Raw genomic sequence first — 24,051 nt, 5'->3', positions numbered from 1 at the left:
ACAACATCCCTCTCCCTCACTCTTTCACTACCTCACTCTCTCTATCTCACTACCTCACTCTCTATCTACCTCACTCTCTCACTACCTCACTCTCTATTTCAATACCTCACTCTCTCTCTCTATCTCACTACCTCACTCTCTCTCTGCTAATGCAATAGGTATCACATATGCAAAAAAAAAGCTAATGCCAATAGAAATTACAATGCCATTTATTTAGGGATACAATAATGATAAAAAAATAATGAGCAATACCAATAGCTCTACCTATAATATTGCCGAGACCATTGCATTGTAAATGCTTGTTTTAGGTAGTATTTCTGACACTCTAGATATTCCTTCACACTCCTCTGGTCTATTAGATCTTATGCTGGCTCTGGCTTTTCAACACATTTCTTCTAACTGGAAGGATCTTACTAAGCTCTCTATACAATGTTGGTGGAACTCTGTCATTATCATAGGCTCGATGTGCGTTTTGCCGCTGCTTCCACCCCTACCCTTAATAGAGATTTATTCTGGTTGCCTCTCATCTCACAACCTATCTTGACCACATGGCTCTGAAACGTATCTCTCCTTTATCCTCTGAGAATTTTAAACCCCCATGAGCGACTCTTTCTCTGTCCTTCTTCTTCTTCTTTTACCCTTCTTATATTTTTTACATTTACATTTGTCTTTCCTGCCTTTAACTATTCCCTATCCTCGGCTTCCTTGCTTTTTCTATTCTACCTAGTCTTTGTATGATCTCACTTTCTATTCTCCTTCTAACGCCTTTTACCTCTTTCTTTCTTCTTTCCCTTCCTTCCTTTCTCCTCCTTTTTTCTCTTTTTCCTCCTTTTTTCCTGGTTGCCTTTAAAACTTTTACAAAATGCTTTTTAAGCTTCCTTTAGGTTTCTTATGTTAACACATGATGATTCACTGTTTTTTCTTTTTTTGATTCTACATGGACAATGTTCTTTGTATGATCTGTATTTCGTTGTTCTCTCTACTTTTCTTTCAATAAAGCATTTCAAACTGAAAAAAAAGGTGGTGTGGTAAATATGTTGAAGTGAAGAAAAGCATCCTGGGTCAAGGCTAGTGAAACAGTGATTGTATGCTTTCTTCTGGTGGACACTTTGCCTTACTCTAAACTCTTTAGAGATGCCTGTGTGAGTAGAAGAGTTCTCCATAACATCAACTCTCAGAAAATGCTAATACATCCATTTTGAATTTTACCCCTTATTCAAGTTCAGATTCAAATTCAAGTTACACATCAGTCCCAGGACATAGCATTGGCAGATGCTGAGCTTTTATAATCCCTCTTAAGAGCCAATGATACCCCCAATGCAGAGGACTACTTTTCAGAGCTATGGTGGTCTGAGAAATCACGCAATTAGCAGTGAATATCTGGCCCATAAGTAGGCAGAGTGTATCTTTAAGAACTTTCAGCTGATATTAAACTAACCGGTCTGTTATGAAATGTGTGTTTGTTGGCATCAAGAGGAAGAAGGGAAGGAAGAAACAAAAACCAACGTGGATGTCAGGATCAGTACGGGGGGGGGAGGGGGTGGCGGGGTGATCAACAGGGCATGAAGGTCACCCTTTTTTCAACATTCCACCCAAGCACTACACTTAAAGCAGGGTCTCAAGGCTAGAAGACTATTTAGAGAAGTTTTTGAAATTTTCAAGAGCATTTTATTAGCACTTGGTACTCCTAGATGCAACTACAGTGTTTCTGATGTTTTGTATTCCCCATGAACAGTACTGCTGGTTTTATCTGCAAATTTTCATGCTTATTCCGTGTCGTCTGGAAAAAGCTAACTGGTGTAGGAAACTGAACTCATTAGAGCAAAGTGTCAACACTGCCAAAAGGAATGAATAAAATACTGAAGGTGTAGGTATGATCCTTGACATCAGATAAAAAAAATGAAGTGTATTTGTTGAAAGGCACGAACTAAAGAATTTAGTAGCACAATTTCAACTTACACAAGTCAACTAAACTCTGAGTGACTTTACCAAGATCTTTCTTCACCAGTGTATTCTCTTAGATTTAAGAGGTATTTCAACTTGGCTCATCAATTTTCCAATGATGCTAGATTCCTTTACTTACCTACTGTTGCGCTGTTACTTTTCTTGCAGTAGTAATTCAATCACTAAGCAAAATCTCGAACAGAGCAACAGAAATACTTTGTTCCACGACTTTTTCTCTTCCTGATACCAAACCTTTGGTTTTAATAACTGCCATTCTCATTCCAAAAAAGGTACTTACAGAGGCACACGGCTGAAGAAAACTATCATAAATAAATAATATTGCAAAGCTCTCGCTATAAAAACAACCATCCGATAAATTGTAGTAGTAAAATATCTATAGTGAATTTTATTATGAAGAAGATGCTGATCTTCCATCCTCAAACATACAAATCCCAACCCAAATCCTAATTATTCTCCTCAGCCTAACACCAACCTCCACCATAACCTACACCTAACCGTAAGAAATTGTTTTTCTGGTTGGCAAAGGTATGCACCCTGTCCAAGCAGAAGCAACAAGTCTAGTGAGGCTACCCTAGATGCACAGTAAAAGAGAATATGTGCTCACCTAGTAGCTTGGCACACAGTAGTCAGGCTTATCTGAAGAGTCAATGTGTAGATTATTTGTGCAAAACACACACACAATGTGTAGATTATTTGTGCAAAACACACACACACACACACACACACACACACACCCCCTCCCCCAACACACACACAATGAATCCACCACAAAAAGGTGCAACACGTGTATAACAATAGGTTAGTATATTATAAACAAAACAAGACCAAAACAACAGAAATCCAATGGATAGAAGTTGAGATATTGCATTTTTAAAGAATAAATGTGGTAAAGCGCTTAGAAGCAAGTGGTCCTAAAAAGGTTACTTTAGTTCGAGCTGGACCAGGACAAAGTCAAACTTTGAGCCAACCTCTTGGAAGCACAGGCCAGCCACAGGACCCAAGCAGTGCCTGGTGAATCAAGTACCTTCTCTGTTCTCAGATAGCAAGATGCATCGATCTTCTTCACGCAGTGAAGGCGCTGTGTCAGTTCCAAAGAAGGGTTCCGTAGTAGAGAAGCATCGAGTGAGGCGCTGGATTCTGCCACGCAGCCGAGGGCATGTGTTGATCGCAACAAGCAGGTGATGATATGCTGTCTAATGTGTCGATCTCGGGAGGCAAAGTGATGGTTCAGATGTGATGAGACTATTTAACTCCCACAGCCAGGTCGATGCGCCCGTTCTGGTACACACAAACAGGAGTTGCATTGAAATCCATTTTGCAAGTATCTGGTCCACTTCCAGTGAGCTAGGCACAGGACCTGGGGTAGGTACGTATTTCTCGGAGTCTCAAGCAACAGGAGGAAAGCAAACACGCCCTTGTAAGCCACTTGGAATGAAGGCAGAGTCCAGCTTTTTTTTCACCAGAGTCAGAGCAGAAAGCAGCAGCACAGCAAACAGAAAAGCAGGCCTTTCAGATCAGCAGTCCAGTGGAGTCCTTTAAGCAGCACAGCAGCTCTTCTGGCAGAGCTTCAGATACAAGTCCAGTAGTGTCTGATTTTAGGGGGGGGGGGCGGGGGGGGGGGGGGGGAAGAGACCCATAACCTATACCTAAAAGAGCCTTTGATGTGGGGGTGGCTTTAACCCCTTGAGTGCCCCGCCCTTTCCCCCTCCTGTGCCGGGCATTGTATTAGCGGGTGGGGTCCATGACAAGATAGTCTCGTCATGGGCACAGAAGGGGTTAAAGCAGCTCTCTGAAGTGCACAGGTCCCCATTTCAGCCCTCTCCTGTCTATCAGGATATCTATGGGGGGGGGGGGGGTAAATCGGCCCTTTGTGTGGGGACAGGACTCTACCTATTCAAGTGAAGTGTTGCCCTTTCCTGGTCAGATGGAAGGGGCTATCAGAATGCAGATGTATGCACAGACACACCTATCCTTTCTGTGTTGCGGCTGTCTAAAGGGAATGCCCGAAGCGTAGCGGTCACCCACTCCAGGCATGTATTGGAGACAGGCTGTCAGGCACACAGAGCAGTAAGTGCAGAGAAATGTCCACTTTGTAAAAGTGGCATTTCTAAAATAGTAATGTTAAATTCAACTTCACCAGTAAGTAGGATTTATCAATACCATTCCAAACATATGAAACATGAAAAAGCTACTCCTCTCTGATCAGGAATTACAGCTTAAACGTGTATTAAGGAAATACCCCCTGCTAACCTATGAGATGAGTAGGCCTCAAAGTAGTGAAAAACAAAATAGACTGTCACTACCAGGACATGCAAGACATAAAAGTACATGTCTTACCTTTTACGTACATAGCACCCTGCCCGTAAGGTTACCTAGGGTCTACCTTAGGGGTGACAGATGTAATAAATGGGGAGTTTAAGGCTTGGCAAGTAGTTTTAAACGCAAATTCCAAAAAGCAGTAAATTGCACACAGGCACTTCAGTGGCAGGCCTGAAACAGGTTTGAAAAGCTGCTTCTGTGGGAGGGACAATCAATGCTGCAGCCCAAAAGTAGCATTTAAGCAACAGGCCGTGGTTATATGACATACCACCTTAGAAGGGATATACAAGTAAATTAAATAGGTCAAGCGGGTATTCACCAATTACACACATGTTTAGGAAAGAAGCACTAGCACTTTAGCACCAATTAGCAGTGCTAAAGTGCTCAGAGTCCCAAGGCCAACAAAAAGATTCAGCAAAACGTGGAGACAAAAAGCAAAATGATTGGTGAAAGTCCACCCTGAGGCTGACAGGTTTAACACATGTGAGCTGAAAGTGGGGAGAGCTACCCAGTCTCTAGGGAATTTTCTTCACTAAGGTGGAAAAACATGGATAGACCATCAGCACTAGAGTGGTCTACTCCTGGTCTCTGTTACACCCTGTAGGGAAATTGACCACCTCAACAGTTTGGGACTCCCACCCCTCATTTGCATGAGCCACCTGAGTTGTCTGTGGTCAGTCTGAATTATGACACGAGCGCCAAACAAGTATGACCTCAGCTTCTTCAGTACCCAAACCACAGCAAAAGCTTCTCTTTCTATTGCACTTCAACTTTGTTCCATGGGGAGTAACCCCCTGGAGATGAAGGCTCCAGGTTAGTTTAGACCATCCTCATTAAGCAGAGATACTATTGCCCCATGCCATGCTCCAAGGCATCTGCCTGTACGATAAACTCCTTGGAGTAGTCAGGAGCCCTGAGCACACGAGCTGTGCCCCCAGCCTGCTTCAGGGAATCAAATGCAACTTGGCATGTCTCTGTCCAGTTTACATTACTAGGCTGCTGTTAGACCTGTCAGCCCTTTGGGTGGTCCCTCCTCATCATTATTTATTTTGTCCCACTTTTGCCTCAAACCCTGTTTGAATTTTTCCTTTTTGGGAACCACCAGACTTTTTCGTGTTGCTACAGATTCAGGGAGCCATTTTAGCTACCCCTGAAGCTTCTGTCTGAGGGCCTGAAGCACAAAATGGTGGCCACCTGTGACATCACCAGCATCCACTGGAACCTACCAGCACCTTCCAGAACATTCCAGGAGATTCCAGAACCCTGTGACCGTTGGAGGCGGTTTAGAATGTTGGGAGGATAAGAGAGGCAGTTGGCAGTTGGAGCTGGCAGTTGGCACCTGACTGGTGAAGAGAGAGGAGCACAACAGTGAAGGAGGAAGGAGTGAAGCAGCAGGGGTGGAAACTTGTGCCTGGAGTGGGGTCCATAAACCCACCCTTGATACTTGTCCCTACTGATGGATCCCAGCCTATAGCCCTGTGTGGGAAGAAGACAGAAAAACTCATCCTAAGGACCTGAACAGCAGGAACAGGCCTTAGAAGCAGAAAGCAGCAAGATCCTGACCTGAGAACTGGTTTCCCTGGAGTCCGGCGTCGAGTAGCCTGAAGACCTGGAGCCCGAGGTGGAGAAGCGGCGCTGACTGAAGTAGCAGACGTCGTACCCGGAGCCGCCTGAGGTCGTGAGAGGGCGCCGACGGAGGTCGTGAGGAATACCAGAGGTCGAGGAGGAAGTGAACCGAGGTCGAGCGAGCGGCGTCATCGGAGGAGTGAAGTCCGCCCTCCGGAGTCGTCGGAGACCGAGGTAGAGGAGCACCGGAGGTCGGGAGTGAGGATCGCACTCCGGAGTCGCCCGGAGCCTGTGAGGAGGAGCACCGGAGGTCGGGGGTGAGGATCGCACCCCGGAGTCGCCGGAAGTCGACATCGAGGCCAGGCCGGCCGACGTCATCGGAGCTGAGAGCGCCATCGGACCGGAGCCGCCCGAAGTCGACATCGTGAAGAGACTGCCCGACGCCGTCGAATCGGAGGTCGAGATCGAACCGAGGCCACCGACATCGGACCGGAACCGCCTGCCGGCGTCGTCAAAGAACTGACATTGTGCCGAGGCCGCCGAGACCGAACCGGAACCGCCTCACGGCGTCGACACGACTCCAGCGGCGTCGGAACATCAGAAAAAGGGCAGTAAGTGGAGTAGAGGGCGCCTAAGGCCCTGTGGAGACCTGAGAGACTGCTCTAAGGGGCTAGGGAGGTGCTGAAACCAACCTGACTGTGCCTGGGGTGAACTGGGACTAACCTAGAGAGGTTGTGTGGAGAGAGAAAGCCAGGGCACTGGTATTCCCCCCTTTGATCTACCTCAGCTTAGGCCTCAGCCTTGTCCCAGCCAGGGAGTAGCCCCCCCCCTCAAGCCTTCCACAACCCTACAAGCTGTGCTTGGGCCAAATCAGCCCTTAAGAATTGAAGTGTCATCTGATTACATGAGTGTTGCTGTATACTTTTAATTATTTATTGGGGGTACTGTATTTATTGAATTTTTACCTATTTATTGCTGCACTATATTTATAGGTCCACAGGACTTGTTGGTGTACAATATTTATTGGTACAGTATTTATTGCCTCAAAGTATTTAATTGTCTGTATATATTGCACTTGTATTTATGCCCTGTTATTTATGATCACCCCTATTTATTCCATCAAACAGCCAATATTTATTTGACCTGCACTAATTGAAACTTGTATATTGTGATTGACCTATTTATTTTTCCAATCAGCAACTAAGAGAAAAAGATAAAGAAAGAATATTTTCATAATTTTTACGGTGTAGAGTCGTTTTTGGAACGGATGCACGCATGGTTATTGTATGGGTATATTGTATGCTTAGCACTGCGCCTGTTTCCTGACCACTCGAGCCAAGCTACCACAGTGTGTCCGGAAGACCACCACCACCCTTTCTAGTGTGGGAGTGGTTTTCCAACATAAATTGGTGTTCAGTGGTGGGATCGAGCTGTGCCTACGTATACTCAACAATAACTGTGGGTAGTCCATAGGCCTACACCGGGAGTTTTCTCACAGCGGCCTTCCTAATTGTGGGTTTTTGTTTTTTCCAAATTTACTCTGGTGGTGGGAGGAGGTATTACTAAAGGTACCCCCCTACATTGTTACTGCACAAAACCTGTCCTCTAACCTGAGTGGGCAAGATGGAGTTTGTACTAGAGAATCTAGAAACGTACACTGTGGCCCAACTCAGGGAGTTTTGCCAGCGGGAGGGGGTGTACTGTCCCCCAGGAGCAAAGAAGGGTGCACTCCAAACCAGCTTAAGGGCTTGGGGGGAGGCACGCCGAGAAAGCAAGGCTGAGGAGGAAGACAGGGATGGAGAGCCTGACCCCGAGGGGGCTGAGATGTACCAACCTGAGGTGGGGAACCTGTCAGCAGGGCCCAGGACACTTTCTAGGAAGGGCAGCACTGTCTCTAGTGGGGGCTTATCCGAAGTGGAGTTAGCAGATCGGAGGGAGAAAAGACAGCTCACATGGGACTTAGCAAAGCTGGAGAAGGAGAAGGAGGAACAGAGGATGGCTCATGAGACGGAGAAACAGAAGATGGCTCATGAGATAAGACTGAAAGAGATAGAGCTTCAGATCTTAAGAATTGGGGCACCAACTGTTCCTAATGGTGGCAGCAAAGACCAAGAAATCACCAGGGAATCCAAACCTTACCTGCCAAAGGACATAGTAGCTAGCTATGGGGCGGGTGACGACATCGCCAAGTGGCTAGCAGCCTATGAGGTCTCGTTGAGGGCCCATGGGGTTCCAGTGAAGTATTGGGGAGGATGATTGTATAGGTACATGCCTCCAGCTGGTAGGGATGCTTTATTGGCCCTCGAAGAGGATGAGCAGACCCACTACCCCACCATGAAACTGGCGCTCATCAGAAAGTTTGGACTAACACCTGAAAAGTACAGACAGAAGTTCAGGGGTAGTCACAAACTGGGCACACAGAATTGGGTGGACTTCCTGGACTATGCAAAGAAGGCACTGGAAGGTTGGATTCAGGGCAGTGAAGTAAGGAACTACGAGGAGCTGTTTGACCTAGTACTGAAGGAACACCTACTCGAGAAATGTTTCCCTGAACTGCGGCAACACCTGGTGGATAGCAAGCTGACCAGTCCCCGGAAGCTTGCTGAGGAGGCGGACATTTGGGCTAGTACCCGGGTGTCCACAAGGGGGACTGGAGGGGATACTCAAAAGGCCGGACAGGGCGCCCCCCAGAAGAAAGAGGGAGGGGAAAAGAAAAAGGAGTTCTCCAAAGGCCCCCAAAATAACTTCCAAGGGAAGGGAACAGGATTCACCTCTAAGGCTAACCCACCCAGAAACCCTAATCCTGGCCAGAGTCAGCAGCCAAGGGTTGTCCATTGCTACGAGTGCGGTGGCGTTGGACACTATAAAGGAGATCCGAAGTGTCAGAAACGATCACCCCCTCCCACTGGAGGAAAGCCCCCCGGAGTAGCTAGTGTAGTGCTCGGGGAGGAGATGCCCTTAACTAAGGGAAGGGAGTGGGCGGGTGTCACTCTAGTGTCCCTGGGAGAACGGGAGATGGTTCCTAAGATCCAGGTGCCCGCAAATACCGCAAAGTATGGGCAGTGGATCACCATCAACGGCCAAAGAGGGGAGGCTCTGAGAGACACAGGAGCCAGTATGACTATGGTGCGTAGCCAACTGGTGTCTCCAGAGCAGGTAATTCCCGATGTACTCCACCCAGCCGCGATGGCTGACGGCAGAACAGGTCACTATCCAGTGGCCGAGGTTCCCTTTGAATGGGGGGGGGTTGCAGGTTCACTTCGAGTTGCCGTAAGCCCTGCCGTGCCAGTCGATTGTCTGCTGGGCAATGACATGGAGCACAACGCTTGGAAGGAGGTGGAATACCGGACTCACACCGAGATGCTGGGTACACCTGACTGGGCCTGTGTTAGCACAAGGTCCGAGACTACCCGAAGAGGGAGTTCATTCCGGCTGGAGCCTGGAACAAAGGCCCAGCCAGCTGCCAGTCAAGGGAAGAACCGAGGACAGGAGGAGCCTGCCTCGGCGTCTCCACCCCGTAGGACGGATAGGCCACCGGAGGTGGTGGGCCAGGAGTCTGCAGAGGGGGACGTTACCAACCTGGAGGACCTACCCATCCCGGCCGAGTGGCACGTGGAGGGAGGCCCGTCCAGGGAGGAATTCTGCCAGGGCCAGAGGGAGTGCCCTACCCTTGAGGGGCTGAGGCGACAGGCCGAAGCCCAGGCAGCAGGGAACGTTGAAGGGAACTACAGTGTTTACTGGGAGGATGGCCTCCTCTACAGTGAACCCAAGGCACCCCTACATGGATCGTCACGAGCCGTGGTAGTTCCCCAACGTTATCGAGCCTTCCTTTTGGAGTTGGCTCACGAGATACCATTGGCAGGACACCTGGGGCAAGACAAGACCTTCGCCCGTCTTGTCCCACACTTTTATTGGCCTCAGATGAAAGTGACGTCCGATACCTACTGCCGGACATGTGTGTCTTGCCAAGCCAGTGGGAAAACAGGGGTGAAGCTGAAAGCTCCCCTGGAACCACTTCCTGTCGTTAGCACCCCCTTTGAAAGGGTGGGCATCGACATTGTGGGTCCATTAGATCCACCAACTACAGCTGGTCACAGGTTTATCCTGGTTCTGGTGGATCATGCCACACGGTACCCAGAGGCAATACCTCTGAGGACCATAACAGCACCTGTTGTGGCTAGGGCCCTGATGGGAATCTTTACCCGAGTGGGTTTTCCCAAGGAAGTTGTGTCCGACAGGGGGACCAACTTCATGTCAGCATATATGCGGGCAATGTGGAAGGAGTGTGGAGTGACCTACCGGTTCACAACTCCTTACCACCCCCAGACCAATGGTCTAGTGGAAAGGTTTAACAAAACCTTAAAAGGCATGATCAAAAGTCTGCCTGAAAGCCTGCGGAGGAAATGGGACGTCCTCCTACCCTGTTTACTTTTTTCCTACAGGGAAGTGCCACAGAAGGGAGTGGGCTTCAGCCCCTTCGAGCTTCTGTATGGGCACCCTGTACGTGGACCTCTTAACCTGGTGAGAGACGGATGGGAAAGAACTCCCAGAAAGCTCCCCCAGGATGTGGTGAGCTACATGCTGGCCTTCCGGAGCCAAATGGCTAAGTTGTGGAAGCAAGCTTCTGACAACTTGGAAGCCAGCCAAGCAGTGATGAAGGCGTGGTATGACCACAACGCTCACCCGGTGGAGTTGGAGCCTGGCCAGAAGGTGTGGGTGATCGAACCAGGAGAGCTTAGTGCCCTCCAGGATCGCTGGTCAGGACCCTTTGAGGTGTTGGAGAAGAAGGGTAAGGCTACCTACTTGGTGGACCTGAAGACCCCTCGTCAGCCCCTGCGGGTGCTGCATGCCAACCGCCTCAAACCCCACCACGAGAGGCCCGAAGTCATCTTGATGATGGTGACTGACGGAGGAGAGGACGTGGAAAGCGAGCCTCTCCCTGATCTGTTTGCGTCTCAAGAAAAGGATGGGTCGGTGGAGGGAGTGATTCTCTCCCCATCTCTAACTCCTGAACAGCAGGAGGACTGTCGCCAGGTCCTGGGGCAGTACTCTTCATTGTTCTCCCTTGTCCCGGGTAGGACTCACCTGTGCGTCCATGACGTGGACACAGGAGACAGCCCACCTGTGAAGTCCAAGATCTACCGGATGTCAGACAAGGTGAAGGTCAGCATTCATAGTGAGGTCACTAAGATGCTGGAGCTAGGAGTGATTGAACCTTCTAGCAGCCCCTGGTCCAGTCCGGTGGTGTTAGTACCAAAAGCTGCACCACCGGGTGCCCAACCAGAACTGAGGTTCTGTGTGGACTACCGGGGACTGAATTCAGTGACAAAAACTGATGCTCATCCGATCCCTAGGGCGGATGAATTGATTGACCGGCTGGGAGCTGCCCAATATCTAAGTACCTTTGACCTTACTTCGGGGTACTGGCAGATCTCTTTGACTGATGGAGCAAGGGAAAGGTCAGCCTTCTCCACGCCCAATGGCCACTACCAGTTCTGTGTGATGCCCTTTGGGCTCAAGAACGCACCTGCCACGTTTCAGCGCCTGGTAAACCAGATCCTCACCGGAATGGAGAGTTTCTCTGCTGCTTATCTGGATGACATAGCCGTCTTCAGTAGCAGCTGGGAGGATCACTTGCGTCACCTGCAAGCTGTTCTCAAGGCCCTGAGACAAGCTGGATTGACGATCAAGGCCAGCAAGTGCCAGATCGGGCAGGGGTCGGTAGTGTACCTTGGACACTTGGTGGGTAGGGGAACGGTGCAACCCCTCCAGGCGAAGATTGAGGCCATCATGGCCTGGGAACCCCCCAAGACACAGACTGAGGTCCGAGCATTTTTGGGCCTCACGGGATACTATCGCCGCTTCGTGAAGGGGTACGGTACCATCGTAGCCCCTCTCACGGAGCTCACGTCCAGGAAACAACCTCGACGGGTAGTCTGGACGGAGGCTTGTCAGCAAGCCTTTGAGAAATTGAAGAAAGCCATGTGCGAGGCCCCGGTCTTAAGGGCCCCAGACTTTTCCAGGAAGTTCATTGTCCAGACAGATGCATCAGAACATGGCATTGGGGCAGTGTTATCGCAACTCAACGAAGAGGGTCTGGATCAACCCGTGGTCTTCCTATCCCGGAGACTACTTCCCAGGGAACAGAAGTGGAGTGCAATAGAGCGTGAAGCCTTTGCAGTGGTATGGGCTCTGAAGAAGCTGCGGCCATACCTGTTTGGCTCGCACTTCCTTGTTCAGACCGACCACAGACCCCTTCGTTGGCTGATGCAGATGAAGGGGGAGAATCCCAAGTTGTTGAGGTGGTCTATTTCCCTACAGGGGATGGACTTTCAGGTGGAACATCGGCCTGGAGTGGACCACGCCAATGCAGACGGTCTCTCAAGGTATTTCCGCCTTAGTGATGAGAACTCCCAAGGGGTTGGGTAGCTCTCCCCACTTTCAGCTGGGGGGGACGCGTGTTAGACCTGTCAGCCCTTTGGGTGGTCCCTCCTCATCATTATTTATTTTGTCCCACTTTTGCCTCAAACCCTGTTTGAATTTTTCCTTTTTGGGAACCACCAGACTTTTTCGTGTTGCTACAGATTCAGGGAGCCATTTTAGCTACCCCTGAAACTTCTGTCTGAGGGCCTGAAGCACAAAATGGTGGCCACCTGTGACATCACCAGCATCCACTGGAACCTACCAGCACCTTCCAGAACATTCCAGGAGATTCCAGAACCCTGTGACCGTTGGAGGCGGTTTAGAATGTTGGGAGGATAAGAGAGGCAGTTGGCAGTTGGAGCTGGCAGTTGGCACCTGACTGGTGAAGAGAGAGGAGCACAACAGTGAAGGAGGAAGGAGTGAAGCAGCAGGGGTGGAAACTTGTGCCTGGAGTGGGGTCCATAAACCCACCCTTGATACTTGTCCCTACTGATGGATCCCAGCCTATAGCCCTGTGTGGGAAGAAGACAGAAAAACTCATCCTAAGGACCTGAACAGCAGGAACAGGCCTTAGAAGCAGAAAGCAGCAAGATCCTGACCTGAGAACTGGTTTCCCTGGAGTCCGGCGTCGAGTAGCCTGAAGACCTGGAGCCCGAGGTGGAGAAGCGGCGCTGACTGAAGTAGCAGACGTCGTACCCGGAGCCGCCTGAGGTCGTGAGAGGGCGCCGACGGAGGTCGTGAGGAATACCAGAGGTCGAGGAGGAAGTGAACCGAGGTCGAGCGAGCGGCGTCATCGGAGGAGTGAAGTCCGCCCTCCGGAGTCGTCGGAGACCGAGGTAGAGGAGCACCGGAGGTCGGGAGTGAGGATCGCACTCCGGAGTCGCCCGGAGCCTGTGAGGAGGAGCACCGGAGGTCGGGGGTGAGGATCGCACCCCGGAGTCGCCGGAAGTCGACATCGAGGCCAGGCCGGCCGACGTCATCGGAGCTGAGAGCGCCATCGGACCGGAGCCGCCCGAAGTCGACATCGTGAAGAGACTGCCCGACGCCGTCGAATCGGAGGTCGAGATCGAACCGAGGCCACCGACATCGGACCGGAACCGCCTGCCGGCGTCGTCAAAGAACTGACATTGTGCCGAGGCCGCCGAGACCGAACCGGAACCGCCTCACGGCGTCGACACGACTCCAGCGGCGTCGGAACATCAGAAAAAGGGCAGTAAGTGGAGTAGAGGGCGCCTAAGGCCCTGTGGAGACCTGAGAGACTGCTCTAAGGGGCTAGGGAGGTGCTGAAACCAACCTGACTGTGCCTGGGGTGAACTGGGACTAACCTAGAGAGGTTGTGTGGAGAGAGAAAGCCAGGGCACTGGTATTCCCCCCTTTGATCTACCTCAGCTTAGGCCTCAGCCTTGTCCCAGCCAGGGAGTAGCCCCCCCCTCAAGCCTTCCACAACCCTACAAGCTGTGCCTGGGCCAAATCAGCCCTTAAGAATTGAAGTGTCATCTGATTACATGAGTGTTGCTGTATACTTTTAATTATTTATTGGGGGTACTGTATTTATTGAATTTTTACCTATTTATTGCTGCACTATATTTATAGGTCCACAGGACTTGTTGGTGTACAATATTTATTGGTACAGTATTTATTGCCTCAAAGTATTTAATTGTCTGTATATATTGCACTTGTATTTATGCCCTGTTATTTATGATCACCCCTATGTATTCCATCAAACAGCCAATATTTATTTGACCTGCACTAATTGAAACTTGTATATTGTGATTGACCTATTTATTTTTCCAATCAGCAACTAAGAGAAAAAGATAAAGAAAGAATATTTTCATAATTTTTACGGTGTAGAGTCGTTTTTGGAACGGATGCACGCATGGTTATTGTATGGGTATATTGTATGCTTAGCACTGCGCCTGTTTCCTGACCACTCGAGCCAAGCTACCACAGTGTGTCCGGAAGACCACCACCACCCTTTCTAGTGTGGGAGTGGTTTTCCAACAGCTGCTTTTTGGAAGTCACCTCAGTCAAAGGGGCCACAATGATGCCATAGCCCTTGACAAATCTCCTATAGTACCCTAGTGAGGGGGTAGCTAGGCTAGGATGGTTTGTATCTTGACCTGAAGGGGGTTGCACCTCCTCCATGCCCACCAGGTGTCCCAAGTACTACACAGACCTCAGCTCTATCTGACACTTACTAGTCTTGATAGTCAGGCCTACCTTTTGCAGAGCCTGAAGCACTTCCTGGAGGTGATATAGGTGGCCCTTTTAGCCACTACTGAAGACAGCTATGTCAGCCAAATAAACATCAGAGAAGGCCTCCATACCAGCAAGGACTTGGTTCACCAGCCTCTGGAAGGTGGCAGGGGCGTTCTTTATTCTAAAGGGTATCACTGTAAACTGGTGGTAGAGAAGGCTGCCCTATCCTTTGATCTTACATCAGGGAACTGACAGATGGACCTAACAGCGAGAGCAAACCTACTGAGATTGTGGGTAGCCCCTAACCAATCAATCAGCTCATCAGCACAGAAGATGAGGTGATCATCAGTCTAAGGGCCTGATTACGACTTTGGCAGTCTGGGAGAGGGCTGCCACCCTAGCACTCTGCTCCCAGACTGCCAAAGACTAGTTTCCTCGTTGTTTGGCAGGCAGGCGATTCAGCGGTCCTATTACAGTTCGTATTAAAAAGGCACCACAATGGAAGCGCCTAAGGCCGTTCCTGCATGGCATAGACTGTGAGGTCCATGTCGTGCAGCAAAGTGGGTGTATGCAGACAGGGGGGCTCGACATGTGGACCTCTGCATGCATCTGCATGCACAGGGGCAACAGTGGGCCTGTTTCCCCACCGCCAGCCTTTTCATGCCGGGCTCACCACTATGAAAAAGCTGGGGGTGGAGAAACTCTTAATATGCTTGGTGGTGCAGCAGCGGCATGTCAAGCATATTGCTTCCCCAGACCACCGCAAGACCAACAGGGATCGCGGATCCCTGGCTGTCGCGACAGTCCGCTGGAGGTCTCACCTCACTTGTAAGACGGTGGTCAGACTGCTTGTGCGGTGGTCCCCTATCGCACCTCCACTGTGAGTTTGGCAGTCCTATGGACTGCCAAACTCAATCTGGCCCATAGTTATAGAATTTAGCCTCTATAATCCACAAAGAACCTCAGTTCAGATGTGGTGACCAGTGGGGAAGCTTTTGGTACCAGAACCACAGGACTGTGTTAGGGGCCTTAATACTGGAACTCACTTTATCTGACAACCTGTAATACTTATTCTCAACAGGGAGGCTGTCCCAGTGTTCACATCATGGGTACGCAGTTGCGTAGCCCCAGGGACAATGGAGAACACTTGCCGGCAGTTCTGCTGTTGCTCAGGAGTTAGAGTGGGTGAAAGAATTATTCCCTCCAAAGACCCATCTTTCTTTTGCAGGCTAAGAGGTCAGGGAGAAGTTCACTCGCCTCTTCGACATCTGTCACCAGCAGCATGGTGACCTCAAACCACTCAAAGTGTGGTTGCCTAGGGGTCTTGAGATCCACCAGGTAGGTGGCCTCCCCACTTCTCTCAATCACATCATATGTGCCAATCCAGCAGTCTTGGAGAGCACTGGGCTCTACTAGTTCTATTACTGGTGGTGGAACATTTGTCATACACTCCTTCATGACAGCTTGGCTGGCTTCTAGGTTGCTGGAACCAACTACCACAACTTAGTCATTTGGCTCTTGAAGGCAGCATGTAGCTCATTACATTTTGGGAAGTTTGCTCCCAGCCTTCCTTGACCAAACTCAGGGGTCCTCTAATAGAGTGCCCAAACAGAAGTTCAAATGGGCAAAAGCCCACTCCCTTCTCAGTAGGCAAACAACAGACATGGCAAGAGGATATCCTACTTTTTCCTCAAGGCCTCAGGCAGGCCTCTAATCATGCCTTTAAGGGTCTTTTTGAACCTCTTAAAAAGCCCATTGGTTTGTGGATGGCAAGGGGAAGAGAACTTGTAAGTAACTCCACATTCCTTCCACATTGATTGCATATATGCAAACATGAAGTTTGTGCCCCTGTCAGACACAACTTCATTGGGGAAACCCACTTGGGTAAAAATCCCCATCAGGGTCTTTACCACTGCAGGTGCAGTCACAGTTCTTAGAGGAATTGCCTCTGGATGCCTAGTCGCAGGATCCGCAGCAACCAGGATGTACATGCTCCCTGAATCGGTCTGGGGCTCCATGGTCCTTACAATGTCGATGTGCACCCTCTGAAAGGGTGTGGCAACAACTGTAGGTTAAGGGGGGGCTTTAAACAATTGCAGTGTTTTCCCACTAGTATGGAAGGTCACACACGTCCAACAGAAAGTATATGAGGAAGTCTTGATCCTAGGCCAATAAAAGTGTGGGACGAGCCTTGCAAAGGTCTTGTCTTGGCCCAGTTGTCCAGCCAGGAGAAGTTTGTGAGCCAGCTCCAGTAGGAAGGCCCTTGTTGTCCCATGCACAGGAACCTTAGGCTCACTGTAAAGGAGGCTGTCCTCCCAATAATTGTGGTGAGTACCAGAGGCATCACCTGCTGCTTGGGCTTCAGCCTTTTGCCTCAGTCCCTCATGGTTTGGACACATTCTCTGTGCCCTACAGAACTCCTCCTTGGTGGGTCCCCCTTCTACACGCCATTGAGCATTGACAGGCAGGTCACCAAGGAGAGCAGTGCCCTCTTCAGTGGGCTCAGGAGCAGACACCGCAGGTGTCCCATCCACATCACTGGGAGTACACTCAGAGGCTTGTTTCCCACACCCCTTGCCTTTTCCCTTTTTAGCAGCTGGCTAAGCTGTTTTGCCAGGCTACAGCCCTTTTTGACACCCATCCTAGGCAACTATGGACCTTGTCATAGCACAGATCCAATCAGGTATTCCTACCATCTCTACATGAGCCTTGAGCTTCACTTACTTCCAGGTAGTGTGTTCAAGGCCATAACCTAATAAACAGTCCACAGGCATGGCAGGGCTCACTGCACCTTTCAGGAGACCAGACTCCCAATCCCCACCCCCAAACGCAAATGGAAGCAGGGCCCCAGGATAGTGACCCTCTCTGTTGTCAGCCACCACAACCTGGTGGAATGCATTTGGAGTAAACTGCTCCGGGGAAGCCAGCTGACAGTCATATTGGCTTCTGTATCCCTCAGAGCCTTTACACCTTACCCATTGATGGTGACCGACTGCCTATACTTTGTAGTATTAGAGGGCACATGGATGTTAGGAACCATCGCACTCTTACCCAGGGACACTAGAGTAACTTACCTAAACTTCCCCAAAATAACTGGGACAAAGTCCTCCCCAAGCACTACACTCGCCACCGCCGGGACCTTTCCTCCAGTGCTCTTTTTGGATACATCAGGTCCCCCTTGTAGTGTCCATACTCCTAGCACTCATAGCACTTAACGGGCTTGGCTGCTGATTTTTGTCAGGGTAGCTTTTCTTCTAGTATCCAGAAAGTGAATGAGAACCCCCCATTCCGTGTGAGTTGTTTGGGGGCTTAAAGAGAACTCCTTTTTATCGCTGCCCCCACCCTTTTTCTGGTGGAAACCCTGACCACCCTTTTGGGAATAGCAGTTATTTCTGTAACAATTATCATTAAGTGAACATGGAGGACAGGTCTTCACTATTCAATGGCACATCATAAGACCTCACTCACCTGCCCACACATATACATCATGAATTAATTATCAAAAACCCAATTGCCTGCCACCTGCTAGTTCCCTTCAATATTCAGGCCGTCTTCCTTCCTGGTTTACCCGACAGACATTTCTCAGTCTTGGCCCGAAGCTGCCACCATCCTGGACACTTTTAAAATAGCACCTACAAAAATCTTTGTACCCAAAGGTTACCATTCGCTTCATATATCTATCTCTACCAAGATCCTTATTAAATTAGTAGGTCAAAGGTTTCTTGATTCAGATAGATAATATTCAACTGATGCCTCGGTCAGTTCCTTCTCTTCAAAGTAATAATTATCTCTCACTAAGCTCTGATAAGTTTTTCTTCTTGCTGCCATTGCTCAATCTGGTCTCCTTCACTCCTTGTGGTGGAATGGCCCAGTGCAGTCAACAATCGGATGCCTCCAAAGAAACAATGCTACCTTTCATTTTACGGACTCTCCATGTTGGCCCCACAAACTGGGGGTCTGTTGTACATTGTCAGGCATAGTCTTCAGAGAGCGCATACCATCAGACACCAGCATCTTGGTGTCCTCATGTGTCTACCAATGTACGCAGACTATATTAATTGGTAGGATACTGGGAACACAGGCAGCTTGTGAGAGAGGTCTCAGAGGACACATTGCAATACATGAGCCTTCAGCCATTTCCCCATCCTCGGTTACAATCTTGAGTGCAGCGTGATGTAACCTTTAGGAAGGAGCATATTGGTTCTAAGCGTTCAGCACAAACAAATACAAAAGGCTGCCTATAACTTTCACAGGACTTGCTGAGTATTCCAGCAATGACTGACTAACATCTTAAAAGACTTCCCAGCCTTGCATGGCAGTCCCTGCTAAGAGAATAAAAATACTCAACAAAATGTTTCAATCTTTTAAGGTCAAACAGTACACATATCCCTCTGTCACAACATCTGGTGCCTCCACTATAGGAGAGGTGAACACTGGCTAATAGGTGGCGTCAGAAGTTAACCAAAACAAAAAAATGAGAGAATTCACACTAAGGGGTGCGATGTAACACCAATTACATGGTCTCATCAGAAACAAATTTTATGTAATGGGAGATGGTCTTAAGGATTTTAGAGTTATGTTGGTCATCTCCAGCTAGCATGGCACTCTTCATGATATAACAATTGCAGCAGGAGAGGTGGTAATTGAGGAAAAACAACATGCTTAGCACTTAGACAAACCAGGAGAACAATAACTAAACAATATTTATCAATGCCCATGATCGCTGTTGCGCGAGATCCATCAATTTATCACAGAGGCGAAATAAGGAAAGTAATATGTCAAATGGTGTAAATCTTTGTTTTTAGAATTATGGTCTGGCACCACAATCTGTTTGACTTCTTAAATCTATTTGATCTATAAGGAATCAAATAACCCCTGCAATTTATTATAAGGGTATTGCAAGTCACCACGGAGTTCCATAACCATATTGAGGAAAGAGCCGAAAGCGGAGTTCCTTTATAAGGTTATGAACTTGGAGGTGAATTACACAATCTTTTCATGTACGGCAGGGGGTACTTTATCCCATATAAAACATCGTCACACCATCATCTTTCCCACAAGCCACTTAAAATCTTGGTGTGTAGCTCTTTCAGAAAGACAAAGCGTGTTTGAAAACAGGAAGAATACAAATAGAACCAGTAGTGCAAAATTAAATGCATCAAAATCTTGTTAGGTATTTGCTGCCAAATATATTAGAAACAGTTCAACAGAAGTAAGGTTTTGTTTAGTTTTTTTTTAAATCTGCAGTAAAAACACGCATAAAGATTCCCACTTTTCTTTAAATATTTAAGAAATGCAAAAAATAATCATGTTCTATATAGAGCAGAAGAAAAAAAAAAGTTTAAATTTCGCTGCTTTGAACAGCTGCTCCGTGACCGGACTTGCTTATCACCTCAACATCTTTTCTTTATAATCAGCGACTTGGTACTTCACTAGTCTCCCATAATAATGAACTTTGAGGCTTATATTTATACAGGGTTTGCAGAGTCCCATGTATTATAAGGTTATTATTGACCATGGAGTATGAATACATTTTTAATAGACTAAATAATATATTAGAAACTAAATATAAACACCTTTTAAAGCCAACATTAATGTATGGGAAACACATTTTAAAAATAGCAGTCTTTTACCTGCTATGATGCCATCCATCTGTTCCAAAGCAGCTGCCAGCATGTCACTTGCGTCACTCATCATTATGTTGACTTTCCAAAGCGGTCACTGTAACAACGAAATAAGATATATATAAATTATATTGACAAGTCCAGCACTTTGTCAGAGAAGTGTGTACATAAACATACCCTTTAATAGGAAAATTGACGTAACAAAATACTTATTGCAACCACACCCACAAAGACATCCACAACACCAGACCTGCCTACATGAACGACCGCCTCTCGTTCCACGCACCCCAAAGATCCCTCCGCTCAGCCCAGCTCTCCCTTGCTACAGTACTGCTCATCAAGTCATCAAGAAGACCAGTACTGGAGGGCGTACCTTCTCATTTCGCACAGCCAAGGCATGGATCCCCCTCCCTCTCCACCTCCGACAGACATCAGCACCCCAAGTTCTTGAAGGACCTCAAGACCTGGCTCTTCGACAAATCTCCGTGAACATCCAGGAGCTGCGAGCATCCCCCACACCGCTCACAGCGCCTTGAGACGCTTTTGGGTGAGTACTTAGGTTTAACAAACCCTTGATTGATTGATTGATTGAAAAGATGCTTTCTTGCTAAAGACATTCTAGAATTCTACCTCTGCACATGACTGTTGTGCATTTGCCACAATTGGACGCCAGGAGCCTGCGCTCTTGACACTCACAGAGCTAAGTCTGGTCTTTGGATCCTGGTTGTACTTTATATGGTACATCAGGTATGCCATCTTACAGGATTGAAGGAAGGGGAGACCTATACAAACGGAGACCTGTTAATTTCCAATTCTCCTACTTTCAGTAACTATCTTCACTTTTGCAGTTGATGCATGCCTCTCAGTTTCACAACTGTAACCAACACTCTTTGAAGTCAGTTGCATCACATGCAGTCCTAATGATTTGTGAAGCAATACAATAAGATCTGCATCGATCAAGCCATTATTCGCTCCAAACTAGCTTTCTTTCAAGTCACACTAACTATAATAAGATTATAGCTGCTTCCTACCACACCCCCTGAAAGCCTCCTAAGCGAAAAGACACTCGACTCACAACTTCTGCTAATCCTCATAAAATCATTCTCGTCATCATGACATCATTTACAAATGATGAAACTAACATCATATCACCATATTGTTGCAGTTTTGGAATGTAAAGTGTACTTTTTACAAACCATCTCTTGCCTACATATAAACTGGAAGAACAATCCCACACAATCTTATCACTTTTAGGTGCGTTTTTGGAAAAACATAGGGCACACTTCGAGTTTGCTTCACCAAACAGTTACTACCAAACAGTCGGTAGATAACTGGGTTCCCAACTAGCTGCCTGCCAGGTTAGCAATGAGTGGTTTGTTTAATGTTCGCTTGAGGTTATTTCAATTCAACATAAGTAGCGTTTTGGGGATTATGGAGACTAGTAAAACACCTACCTTTGGTTCTGCGCCTACTGAATGGGGAGGCAGGGGGCGGGAAATACCCAATTGTTGGAAAAGGGTAGTTTGGGGGATGGTATACCCAGTGAGTTTGTGCACAATCACTTACATATTTAAGAGTATTCTCTAGCTCCTCTTTAGCTCCTTCCCATCCCAGAAAAGGTAGTTCATGTACGCTTGACAAGAATAGGAGTAAAACTTCCATGACGGAAAGGGACAATCCCACCCCCATCTAAATAAGGGGGAAAAGTGGGTGTAGGGGAAAGAGTTTCTTCATACGTGGGTAAACAATTTTTCCCTGGAGAAGAAAAGAAAAAAAAGTAAAAGTTTCAACTAGTGAATTTGCACTGACTGAGAAGATATACCTTTGTATATTTGTTCCTGCAAAAACAGAATCCCCAAATGTTTTGTTAGGCGTCTGCCTGGAAACCAACAATTGTTGCAGACCTACCTTTTGTAAACTTGTGTTAATTATTTACAGTTGTAAATATGCATCGTGCAAGGTCAGACCTGCAAGTTGACTTATGTGACTTTAATAATGGGTAAGCGCGTTTATAGTGCCCATTAGGGTTTTACTCTTTGTTCTTGGCTTTGGTTTCTTTTTAATATTGGTATGCATGAAACGTTTTAAATTATACATTAAAGAAATGACAAATAAAGTGGTCCTTAAAAACGGCAGCAAATGTTACCAAAGCGGTTTATAATTTAACTGTTTGTCCAAGGTGCAATCATTTTTTGAGAACATTATATTTTTAAAGCAAACACACTGCGTAATAGGTCAACAAAATGCTCTACAACCATCCTCTGTTTTAGTGTTGCAAGTTATTTGTGGCTACATTTTATTTCGAAAGCAAACAATCATCAGTCTTGCTTGGTTTCTTTTCTATGGATTTGAATACTATTAAGGCAACAGGCTAGGGGCACTATGAACAGTCACAAAGTAATATTTTGCAATACTACATAGAATCACTGTCAGTAAAGCAAGTTGAACGGATTGCTCACTGCATTTCCTAACAGCGCTTGCCCATACAAGTCTTCTCTTCAGGCCTTCCTCTTTTTCACAACCATGCAATGTAACTGTCAAATGGTTTATGCTGCATGGATTAGGTCAACCTGCACACGTGACAAAAACATGAAAGCTTGTTATTGATCCCAAACAATATGTACTGGAGTCAGGCAATAGCCATTCCCCACCTTTGAAGGGGGTTATGTTGTGCTCCCAACTGGAAAACTAAAATTGTGATGGCAGAAGTCAGTGAAGATGATCTCAGAAAAGAGAAACAGTTTTACTTGTATCTCATACTAGCTTTAGCAGAAATCCTATCCTATCTTCTAGTACTTTGAGCAACCTTGCCTTGGAATAAAGTCTACAGGAAACTAAAACACATGACAAAAACCCATTACCAATCAATGCCTAGACTGAGTGGCTTTAATTTCCAAACAAGTCTTAGCCAATCCAATAGGTCTCACCCATGCAAGTGCTATTTGCTTTACCAATGTGGCTGCTGTTCAGCATGGCTAAAAGTCTGGCATGGAGGAGTGTGGCGGGTCGTAGAGGGGCGGGTCGTAGAGGGGCGTGTCGTAGAGGGGCGTGTCGTAGAGGGGCGTGTCGTAGAGGGGCGTGTCGTAGAGGGGCGTGTCGTAGAGGGGCGTGTCGTAGAGGGGCGTGTCGTAGAGGGGCGTGTCGTAGAGGGGCGTGTCGTAGAGGGGCGTGTCGTAGAGGGGCGTGTCGTAGAGGGGCGTGTCGTAGAGGGGCGTGTCGTAGAGGGGAGTGGCATATAGTACAATGGCACAGAGTAGACTAGAGTGGCATAGAGTGCAGTGGTGTGGAGTGATACAGAGTAGAGGGATCAATCATAGTTTATTGTATGCGATTACTTAAAATCGTTACAATTTACAATATTAAAACATTTCTTATCATACAAAAATGGTAAAAACCTCCAACTAAATCACCACCTAATAACAAATGAATATACAATTTTTTAAATATGAACAACATTGAAGATGCGCATAACTTGTTGACTAAAGTGCAAGTGCTGAGCCATCATCATGAAGTTATAATTTGAAAAATGGTTACTTTTCCTTGATAAACCTTCAGAGTGGCAAAATAGCGTAATATGGATTCAAAGCGGGAACCATCTTCGTTCACTGTTTTAAAAGAGCTTACGCAACTGAGTTAGTTAAATGAAGTTAAATTTACTAGCCCTATTGAAGTAAGATATGCTTGGAAAAAGTGTAAAACTTTACATATAAATTTAAAACTGTTTTCACAATAAGTTCTACAGTTCAAATTGTCCCATGCTAGGTTAGCCATTTATTTTACTTGTTACGTGGCCATGTGAGCTGCTGCAGTTATTGGACTAAACCCATGTCGGCATTGATCATGATTTTGGTTTTTCCTCTGGCTCGCCCTGCCGTAAAAGTTTCCTTACTTCTGCCAAAAATGTTACACCTCTACCGGACAAGATTATGGAAGACCCTTCCATCCAGCGTATCAA

At 47.4% G+C, this 24,051-nt stretch overlaps 1 protein-coding gene across 37 annotated transcripts in view; it reads right to left on the bottom strand.

The window, feature by feature from the left end:
- Positions 1–24,051, bottom strand: part of PPFIBP1 (PPFIB scaffold protein 1) — a 1,024,139-nt gene that overhangs the window by 853,300 nt on the left and 146,788 nt on the right. For all 37 annotated transcript variants that reach the window (XM_085652838.1, XM_085652839.1, XM_085652808.1 and 34 more), the window contains exon 2: positions 20,106–20,193. In XM_085652838.1, coding sequence (XP_085508964.1) covers positions 20,106–20,169 — 64 coding nt within the window. In that variant the 5' untranslated portion in view covers positions 20,170–20,193. The remainder of the gene's footprint in view (positions 1–20,105; positions 20,194–24,051) is intronic.

The sequence above is a fragment of the Triturus cristatus genome, chromosome 4_1 (assembly GCF_964204655.1).
Source record: "Triturus cristatus chromosome 4_1, aTriCri1.1, whole genome shotgun sequence".
Taxonomy (NCBI): Eukaryota; Metazoa; Chordata; class Amphibia; order Caudata; family Salamandridae; genus Triturus; species Triturus cristatus.
This window is presented reverse-complemented; position numbering and strand designations above follow the sequence as displayed.